This window comes from Pungitius pungitius, chromosome 16 (assembly GCF_949316345.1).
Source record: "Pungitius pungitius chromosome 16, fPunPun2.1, whole genome shotgun sequence".
Classification (NCBI taxonomy): domain Eukaryota; kingdom Metazoa; phylum Chordata; class Actinopteri; order Perciformes; family Gasterosteidae; genus Pungitius; species Pungitius pungitius.
The window spans coordinates 13,215,232-13,225,678 of record NC_084915.1 but is presented as its reverse complement, the minus strand read 5'-3'; the positions used below and the strand labels follow the sequence as shown (position 1 = coordinate 13,225,678).

The following is a 10,447-nucleotide window of genomic DNA, read 5'->3' as shown; positions in this document are numbered from 1 at the left end:
GACGTGGCATTTAAGGTGGTGGAATTATTTCCCTTTTAAAAACATATTTGGACTGAAATACTACAGTCTCACCCGACGTGATCACATTGAGTTGATACAATCTGGAGGAAGGAAGAAACAAATAAAAATAAAATATCGAATCACATTTGAGAGTTGAGTAACAAAAACAGAGTTTAAAAGTGACTCGGTTCAGCCATGCTGAGACTTTACATTTGTCTATCACACAACCTGAGCTCATGACTCGAGTAATTAACCGTAAAAAAGGAGAGTGCACACGCCTGCTGTAAGATGAGCTACACCACATCAGTGTATCAAATGAACGTCTAACAGTTCCTTCAGAGTACATGCAAATGTATTCGAAACCCAGTAAAACAAAACACAACTGAAAAGTTGTAGTCAGCACACAACAGTAAAACAACTAAAACAGGAAGAGGGCGAAGTTAGATTATGGTATGGTCGGGGTTGGAAGAGGTGGGGGAGGGACCCGCCATCGGACCCTTTAGATTTGCTCAGACTGAATGCAAAGTTGGATTTATTCACACTAACTTTTGCAATCCATGCGTTTTAAGCCAGTTGTTGCACAGACGTCAGCTGCAGTGAGTCAGAGGCAGCGCTGGAACAAAAGGGCCTATAGACTGGAACACTAGTTAACGATTTGCTTTCTGCGCGTCGACTCCTTATATCCCCCCCCCCCCCCCCCCCCCAAGTTGAAATCACACATAGTGTATAAATCCAAATTTTGGGATGCCTCTAATTCTCCACCGACACTCAGTCTGAACGCACCTCCAGGGCTGCAGCAGAGATGGGACGAGCATTCACATTCCAGTTGTTGGGGATTCAAGGAGGGAAATGTGCAGGTCTTTACTTCTTCCACACGGAGTAGAAAACCCATCTGACACAATCAAATTAAGGGAACATACACAACAGCGTGCAAAAATAAACAGCATTAGGTACAGTAAGTACAGCCTATCAGAACTTTGAGCAGTTATGAGAACAGTAGTTTCTGATTCATGTACATTATACAGGTTATGGAAAAACACATTTTCTGTTAATCAGTTCAGTCATTGTGTTTGTTTTCGAGCTGCAATACAACATCTGCATATCCGGACACATAGAGGTTATGAAAGGATACTGCTCCATGTAGGAGGGGACACACACCACCTCTTTGGAAAACCCCACGGGGCACGAGAGCTTCCCTAGCTGTTCCTCGTACAGACCCAGGGACTCAGTCATGTTCTCGGCGTTACCCTGGTGACCAGGAGCAAAACAAAAGTCACATGACAAACAAACTGCAGTTTGTGGGTTTTTTTCTGAGGTGTAAGTGATGTGTTCCAATGCTTAGTCCCAATAAAATAAAAAAAGAGACCTCAAAGTGCACCAGATGGATGTATTCAACTTTAAGAAGGCATTGTCTTCTGGGGAGCTTTCACTTGGTACAGCGTTTCCCCCTTGCTGGTCACTAATGATGCTTTCCCAGTGTAAAAAGATGCCCACACCAGTCTCCCACTCACTGATAGTGAAATAGTTAACTTTGCCTGCGCTCAGTCCTTCTCACACAACCTGCTCAGCGGTCCTGTCTCAACAGAAACTAACTCAAGACAGATGCTTTGAAGATGCCGGTTCTATTATTACACTGAACACTTAAAAAAGGGACTCACCTGTGTTAAATATTTCCCCGAGGGATGCAGGACTTTTATTGACAGGTCTAAGATGAGACGCAGGAACTCCCACATTGAGTCTACGACAAACAGTGAGGTGGTTTCAGAATCAGGTTGAGCCACATTTTGCTACACCTTGTTAGGTAGACATAGAACAAAAACAAAAACACCGAAACCTTCTTCTGGCTCCGTGGATATTGGGATTGCAGTCAGGTCGTTGATCACGTAATCAAACGTCTTTCCTTCCTGGACATACTTCTTCAGCACCGGGACACAGTCCTCTACTAGTATCTGTGGTGCAGAGGGCGAGGGGAATCAAACTCAAACTTTGCTCTCAAGTTAACCAAGTAACATACGGGGTTCAACGAAGTACTCACTTGGTAACAGTCTCCCTTCAGGTTGTCAAGGATATTTCCACAAGTGCCTCTCATGTACTTTTTGCATGCGTCGATCACCTTCTGGTCAATGTGCACACTTTGTAAAGGATTAATGCAGATGTACAACCAAACATACAAGGAAGAGCTGTGAGAGAACACTACACTGTCTCAGGGAGTCACAATACAGGAACAAAATAAAAGGGTCACCAGAACAGAACAGATAAAGGATATATCCAACATGGTGACCATCTTTGGCTTTTGTTTGACCATCTCTGAAAGGATGCCTCCATCACCTCCTCCTAATATCAGCACCTCTTTTCCAGTATAATTCTCTCTACCGCTACCCATGATGGCTAGGGTGTAGGCCAAATCACTCTCTGCCAGGTCTGCAAGGTAAAATGATGGTTTAAACTTTATGTATCGACAGGCCTGCCATGATTAGTCTGTTAGGGATTAGTCAGCTGAAAATATTGAGACATCCATTTCTGGTGAATCGCGTTATTTTTTTAAGTTCGCCGTTGGATTCTAAACATAACTGAATAAGTATTTTTATTTATTTTTTTAATTTCCAGGTCATTCTGTGAGAGACATGCATTTTATTGTATGTAAGCATGTATGTATTTGTCGTATTCACTCACTCAAGTCATTATCCAGTATTAGAGCATTTCCGTACTGCTGCGAGTGCAGTATCTTTATGTTTTGAAATGCAGAATCTTCTTCATACACCAACTGGTCCATATCATACTCCACCAGTCTGTTGTCAGTTGTGGGCCAGTACCGGTCGACTTCTGCTCCTCGTACGAGGGCCGGGAGCCTTGGTGGGAACGACACAATTAAGCCGACATTACCGCGACATGGGAGCTGTACGAAATAACAAGAGCCCAGCCATAAACCTCTAGAAGCTTACCTTTTAATCCTCGTTATATTGCCATTCAAGATCACCTTCAGCTTAGATTCCAGTGCATTTAAAAGCTGTGGAGAGACAATCTTTGTTGATTAGTGGGGAGCACTAGTGGTGTTAGAAAAACACCAAAGTGCAAATATTGTGTCTCGTAATTTTTTCTGTAGGATCTGTAGAGCATGATGAGTAGACCAGAACATCTCTTCATTTCAACCACAACAAATATAATACCTACTGAGATAATTGTGAAGTTGCAATAGGCTGCATTGTGATTTCAATAAAAATTTGACTGACAACTATGGGCAGCACTTTTCATTTTCATTTCTATGAAAATAAACAAAATATTAAGTGATAATATATAATATTGGAAGTTGCAATGTCTCCGTCACATTTCCAAAAGATATTTAAAAGTTATATGCGCTTCTTATTTCTGGTGAAAAGAGCTCCACGAGTGACTCATTTAAATCCACTGAACCGTAAACGTTAACATAAAAAGACACTGCTCACCCAGGGACCTTCTGTGAGCTTGAGGTTTTAGAAAGTGGAAAAGTGTTTGTTTGTGCGTTTATTTTTCACCTACATTGTCTACTTGTGCAAAGTCGTCCTCTTCATAACACTGCAGATCAACAGTGACCAACCCATGCGAGTGTACACGCAGAATGGCAAGCCTGAGAGAGGAAGTGGAGAGGTTAAGATAATGGAACATTTGGCAAAATTCACCTCAGTTTTCAGCCATTTAACATGAAGTTAGAGGTTCCATGTGGCAGTTTTTAAAGCAAATGTTTATGCAGAATGTGAAACTAATGTAATGAAATACAAAGCAAAAATCTTTAGTCCGTCTCCAATTATTAGCAATTATGTGGGAAATAAAAAAAATGGGGCACTTACCAGCCATTCTTGCCTACAAAAGTACCAAGGTATCCATGTCCATTTGTTTCATGGACAGTCTCTGTCATTTCCTGCTCATGAAATATGGACAGTAGATCAGGAACTGTCGAAGAGGAGTCCACTGGGAAAAGAGAGAGGTAGAACCATGAGAACGAGAGCGACATACCTAGTGACGCGTACACAAGATGATAGACATTGTCATAACCGATGTACAATTGTGTTAAAAGCCGCTAATGCTTTTACGTCACACAATACTACTAGTTATTAAAACTAATAATATACGGGGTGAGGACATTATCTGCATCTGTGGGGAAATAAGTAGTTGGACACTTTTACTTGGATGAAAGGAGTAAACCATTATTTTTTTTAAAGGAATTCGTTAAGGAAGTAGGAATCAATCCTAGGAATCTAAGTCTAGGTCCCTTAGAGGCAGTTGATAAAACCTGATCGTGCTTGACTTCAACAATTTCTAAGTCTAAACCTTCAGCCAGCCTCCATGAGGAATAGGCTGCCTACAGAAGGTTTGTAGTCGGCACGTCTTTACTGGATATTATAAACCTCACTTTGTTAACAGGAAATGTAGCACAGCCCCTCAAAGTAGCCGTAGTTTGCCTTGATCCAGAGGCACCAGCTAAATATAGACATATCTCAAACTTTGCCCATCTAAAATCCTTGAGAAAGCAAGTCACTAATCAGCGCTTTAAAAATCGCTTCATCAGCAGTCTTCAAATCATGTTCACAAGTCGACTTTTCTTACTTGAGCTTGAAATGTTAATATGCGATGGAAAACTTGGATTTAATAATGAAAGGCAGATGAACTGTTTGTCTTGTGCTTTCCTAAAAAGATTTGCAGCTCATTCAAAAAGGCAAATGTAAATCACAATGCACTTCAGGATTAATTGCAGCACTGAGGGCCTTCTGGATGTAAGGTATCTATTCTTCAATGCATCTACGGTTTTAAACGCGTGTAGCTCCAATACGCAACACATGGAATGCCACAACACATTTTAATTCACGACCTTTGTGCATGTTGTCTTAAGGCAGGCTGCCTGTCTGTAAAAACATTAAAGCTGTTTTGTCTCTTGATCTTCTCACTGGGGTTGAGCGTTGCAGACCGGTATAAAATGTAAATGAAAAAGTTGTATAATCATGTCCAATATTACCAATCAAATATGTGGTCAGATCAATTATCAACTTAATTTGTCTTCTAATGCTCTACGATAAGTGAAGATGATTGAAGTAAGTGTTTATTTAATAAACAAACATTACAAAAAAACTTTTCAGCCAGATGAGAAAATAATGCATCTTTAATAATATATAAAAGAGAAAAGGATTCCTCTACTTTCTATTTATTCCACATAGGCGCAGAAAGGAGTCGCTTGTAGCCACAGCAGATGGAAATTAGCCTCTGACAATGCATAATATAATAATAATAATAATAATACTAATACTAATACTAATACTAATTTTTATTCTGACATTGTCTGAGGGGTCAGTTATCAGACTGTAACTAGTCACTTTGTCATACTGGTGTTTGTACATTCTCTAATCCTTATATTTACACAAACAGAATTATAAGTTTGATTCCGGTAATTATAACCACGGTTTAAAAAACGATTCATAAAAAGGTATAATTTATCATTCATTTATTACTTTTTGGATATAACTTAGGGCACTATAATTACACGTGTAACTGTTACTTTGAGACAAGTAGCATTGAGCTACTAGTGCGACGGACCTAACGTTACGTTTGAAAACTGGTATTAGCCTGAACTTTTTTCTGTCAGAAAACTACAAAAATGGCGTAATTGCGCAGCTTCCTTTGCTGGCTCGAACACAATTTATTCACAATGGGGCATTGAGTCTCCTCACCGCAGCGAGGAGACCGAATAGACCCCAAACTAAAAAATAAAAAAACAAACACACAAAAAAAACACAACACCACGCAAGTGACATTGGATATTTCACGTGCAATTACTCACAGTTGCAAGAACAAACTTGTTCAAAAATATCTCCGTGCCATCATCAGATATGTTTCATCCAATACAATCAATACGGCGATACTGTTTTGAAGGACAGTGACAGGCTAGCGGCTATTAGCGGGCTAGCCGGCTAGCTAACATGCAGCCCCCCCCCCCCCACCCCCAGTGCAGCCGCTGCTTTTCCAGTGAAGCGGCTGCATTCCGCCGCTCACTGCGCCCCTCTTACCTGCCGCAGAGAGCTTGAAGTCGAGGGTGTAATGTCGCAGTGCCATGTCTGAGTGCAACCGTCATCCATGCCTGGAAATAGGCAGGCTGCGAGTATTTATGTGCAGAGACAGAGGGAGGGCCCTGCTACCGCTGCTTCTACCGCTGAACGCTGCGCCGAACCAGGAACTGTGCCGTGATGGAGTGACAGAGCAGAGAGTAACGGCACGAGGCGAGAGGACAATCCTCCTCCGTTGTTTGTGTGTTGTTGTTTTTTTCTTCGGTGAACGTGCTGCATGGTCCGGTTCGAAGATAAGATCGATTTTTTTTTTTGATCGACATTTACATTCACGGTGTCACGTTCACTAATTTAATGCCATATTAATAATTTCACGCAAGAATCATTCCTGGTTTCCTGGTAAACACCATACGCATTTAGAAAATTACTTTCACTGTTCATCTTGCAGTGGGATCCAAAATCTGTTACTAAATGCATGAAAATGGTATTCTGAAAAACCAAGTATATAACTGACAATTTCCAAACATCAATTTTATTTACTTAAGTGAAAACGGCTCAATAGACGTGAATCCGTTTTTTACCTCATTTAGATACAAACCACAGCAACAACTAGATATTTGAATGAAAGCCGTAAGGATCAAAAAAAGTGGAAGAGCCTCTGAAGGTCAATTTGTAAAGAAACAGATGTTAACTGAAACTAAACATTTCATGTTTTGCATTCTTGCAATTATAAACAAATTCACAAATCACATGGTTGGACTTCATTGGACAATTTAAGATATCATTTTTACTTTACTTATTTTTTTACTACCAAGCAGAGAGCAACCTGAGAAGGAACCAAACAAACAGCCAGGCCCACAGTTAAGCCTTACTTTAGGGATTCAAAATGGGTCGGTTATGTAAAATGAAATATTTACAGTTGTCTTGATAGGGAAATTATCTAAAGAAACCAACACAGGTTATAGACACGGTTATTTCTGCAGTACATTTCATTTCATAGCATTTCTTTCCTGAAAAAAAACATTGTTCGTCATTCTGAGTAATCATGATGACATGTTAGATACTTTTACAGCATTATTTCAGCTACATGCATCCATAGCCTCTCCAGCACATCATTAGAAACTAAATCCACCACAATCAAAAGCATCAAAATCAGAGTCTGCCACTTCAAAGTCAAAGGTGTTGCAGTGAATGGAGTCGAGTGCGGGCCCTGCGGCGTTGTACACTCCTGTTGCTCCCACGCCAGGGAAATCCGAGTTGAGTGGCAGATCAGGAGCTTTGGCTCCCAGATTAGGGATCGAGCATGCGCCTAGGTAACCCATAGCAGAGGAAGCAGCAGCTCCTCCCATCAGCAGATAAACCGCCTTCATTGCATCGGCATTACCGATGGTGCCGTGGCGCAGACACCCAGCTGGATGTGCACCACCTTTGTATTGCCTCGTGCGGGGAGAACTCCGGCCTGAAAAAAAAACCCCACGTTACTTAACGTTTCACCCTGATTACTTAGCCGCCTAACTCACCTTTCTCCCTGAGGGAAGCACAAGCCGTTGGCCCTGGGGAGTCTGCTTCTGTGTTGCAGAGCGGTGGAGTTGGGGGGTCTTTGTCCAGGATTTGCTCGGCCACCAGATCTTGGAGTTTAATGTGTGGGGGCGGCAGCCGATGTCGTTTACATGGACTGATCGGTGATGAGAGGCTCTACGGGGGATAAAATGACATGGTTGAAGAGAATATAGCATTAAAAAGACGTAGAATAGAGTGAATAAAAATACATCAATCACTCCCTCCAGTTTTACCACAGTGTTTAGTACTCGTTATTTAAAACAATACACCTACTAAATATGAGCATGGCCGAGTTGCCAATGTTACATAGTCTGATGCTAACGTCAGCATCACCTAGCCCATAGTTTAGCCTTTATGAGGATTACACTTTTTCCAAAACAATCACATTAACAAACATATGTCTCATAAACTCACCTTTTTCACTTTTTTCAGTATATTCAGCCATTGACTAAAAAGTGATAAGAAATGCTTCTGTTAGTCCATCAAAAATCAAACATAACAATAACCTGCAGGAAGGCAACATGCAGTAGGTAACTCTGGTACATTTCCTGCTACACGCAGTATGCCTAAGTTGAGCCAAAGAAAATACGCAGTCAGGTTAAAAATTTCCATCTGGTGCCTGTTTGGAGCTTTCTGTTCTTTAACAAATATACTCTATGGACAGAGGCGAGGGTAAGCAGAAGGAGTTCATTAGCACCAAGCAACATGAGCAAACATTAAGTAATAAAGGTTAAACATTTAAGGGAAATGCACCTTTTGGCTGTGTTGTCAATAGATAAAGTATCATACATCATGTCTGTTAAATATGAAACTAAAAACAGTAAGTTTGGCTTAGTTTAGCATTAAGACTGGAAACATAGGGAAGGGTAACAAGGAACTCTGCTGCATCGACATCCAGCCTAACTGCTCCTCTGCTGGCAGAGAGTTATCTCTCTTCACATCCAACATTTAACTCGATTAAACAAAGCTCATTCCCCCAAATAATGGAACTATTCCACAACGTGACTCATGGCTCAAGGCACAGTAGGCCTAATAACCAGGGACGGCGCAGCGGGCATCGGACCTGCAGTCTGCAGCGGTTTCAGCCAGCAGCAGCAGGTATTTACTCTGGGGAAGGATCAGGGCGAAGCAGCATTCCCTGCATCCGCCAGCAGGTAACCTGGGCAGGTCCAGGATCTCCTTGCCTTCCACAATTGCCTCACAACTGTTCTGCAACAGCACCAGCTGGTCAGGGGGAGACGCGGCATCGTGACACACCAGGAGGCTTCCCTCGGCCGTTAGGAGGAGAAACCTCTTTTTCCACTGTTTGAAAATAAATCCACCTGGATAACAAAAGCAGTTTGGATATAACAGGAAATACTACTGAGTGGGAAGTAGTACACGCTGGAGAGAAATACATGCCAAAGCACCCAGTCAGCTTGCTGACAGGGAAAACGTGGCAGAGTGATGATGATGATGGGAGGATTAAAGCATGAACACAGTCTGTCATTCTATCGTTTCCCACAGATTAGAGTCAGTCAGATGGTCGGTGGATGGAGGGCTGGACCAAGCAGATGATGTGTGGACAATAGCGTCATCACAAAATGTACACATCTGAATCTACATGCACTGAGTGAAAAAAGAACACGCGCACACACGCTTTATTTAAGCATATAACATAACTACCGAGAGTAAATGGATTAAGTCAAAACGGGGGAAACTGAGATTTAGCTTTTATTTATTAGTATTTTTGTGTTTTCAGCACATAGTCAGATTTTTTTTTACCTGGGTTTTACTGGGATTTCCATAATGCACTGTATTCATTTTATTAGTAAAAGTTTTTTTTAAATATACGAGCATGTCATTTAGATCCTTTTCATATTCAGAGTTTAGCTAAATACTAAGACGCAAAATACATTTATCATCCTCATTGACAATTATTCACAATCATCACACCTCCATGCTGCAGAATCGAATTCCACTTCTTTCCTTTGTTGTTGTAGGATCAAATAAAAACGTGGTTATCCGATATCTACTGAGAAGTGCAGAACTATCTCACGGGTGACTACATTGATGATTACTCGGTGAAGAAGAGGATCCACTCACCATACATCCTGAGCACCCCGTGGTGGATCCCAGAGATGCTCATGTCAGCTGTCGCCGCGTCCCAGGCTCACAGAGAAATGTTGGACGGGGGGGAAAAGCACACGATGCTCAATGTGAGTTTTAATGCTCAGCCTTAATCCCCGTTCAGAGGGGATGTTCCAAAGGGCCACAGTTCAACGGCTTGGTAGGAAAATGGGTTTTTGATGAGATGTTACAGACAAACTGCTGCATGGAGCGCTTGTCAGCATGGCTCAACAGATTTATTTTAAAATATCAATTCAGTCTTACGAATGCAGTTTTTGTTTTTTTTAAATCCCCCGTGGGCTCATTTCCTCTCATTTGAATCTAAACACTGACAACAAGTTTACAGTTGCAGAGACATAAACCCAAATTAGTAAATTAATCAACTGTGATTACTAAGCCAACAGTAGCCACAACATGGATAGGGGGGGTGATAGGGGCGCATGGAGTAGTGTGATGCGCTGGGAGCTGCAAGGTTGGCGGTTTGAATCCCAGTTGCCCAATGTGCCATGTCGAAGTGTCTCAAGACACCCAAACCCTAATGGCTTCCCAGGCAAAATGTAACGCATGGGTTATAATGTAAGTTGCTTTGAATAAAAGCGCCAGCTAAATGACATGTAATGAAACATCAACATGGCCCCAGAATGCCTTGGATAACATTTGACTTTAAACAGTTACACGTCAAATTTGTCACACAGTGACACTGTTTTCGCCTGATACTGTACTTAATATGAAGTCAAATCTAAATGTAA

The 10,447-nt window shown here is 41.5% G+C and overlaps 1 protein-coding gene and 1 long non-coding RNA gene across 2 annotated transcripts; both read right to left on the bottom strand.

Annotated features, from left to right (window-relative positions):
- Window positions 1-694: 694 nt before the first annotated feature.
- sms (spermine synthase) lies at window positions 695-6,235 on the bottom strand. Its single transcript, XM_037467893.2, has 11 exons — window positions 6,033-6,235; window positions 3,825-3,945; window positions 3,517-3,604; window positions 2,943-3,007; window positions 2,674-2,849; window positions 2,267-2,421; window positions 2,036-2,125; window positions 1,835-1,949; window positions 1,659-1,738; window positions 1,133-1,248; window positions 695-892 (listed from the first exon to the last, which is right to left on the bottom strand). The coding sequence occupies exons 1-11, from the start codon at window positions 6,076-6,078 to the stop codon at window positions 862-864; spliced, it is 1,083 nt and encodes a 360-aa protein (XP_037323790.1). The 5' UTR covers window positions 6,079-6,235; the 3' UTR covers window positions 695-861.
- Window positions 6,236-6,588: 353 nt separating this feature from the next.
- On the bottom strand, window positions 6,589-8,230 carry LOC119215422 (uncharacterized). Its single transcript, XR_005120042.2, has 3 exons — window positions 8,004-8,230; window positions 7,550-7,724; window positions 6,589-7,488 (listed from the first exon to the last, which is right to left on the bottom strand). It is a non-coding gene; the product is annotated as an uncharacterized LOC119215422 (long non-coding RNA).
- Between the last annotated feature and the right edge of the window lie 2,217 nt (window positions 8,231-10,447).

Bases quoted from the DNA above. Each gene is read 5' to 3' on its own strand.
- sms (XM_037467893.2), bottom strand. From the start codon at position 6,078: ATGGCACTGCGACATTACACCCTCGACTTCAAGCTCTCTGCGGCAG. The intron at 3,605-3,824 runs GTAAGTGCCCCA...TTCCTCTCTCAG, and splicing joins TTTGTAGGCAAGAATGGCTG to GCTTGCCATTCTGCGTGTAC. The intron at 2,422-2,673 runs GTGAGTGAATAC...TTTACCTTGCAG, and splicing joins AATACTGGATAATGACTTGA to ACCTGGCAGAGAGTGATTTG.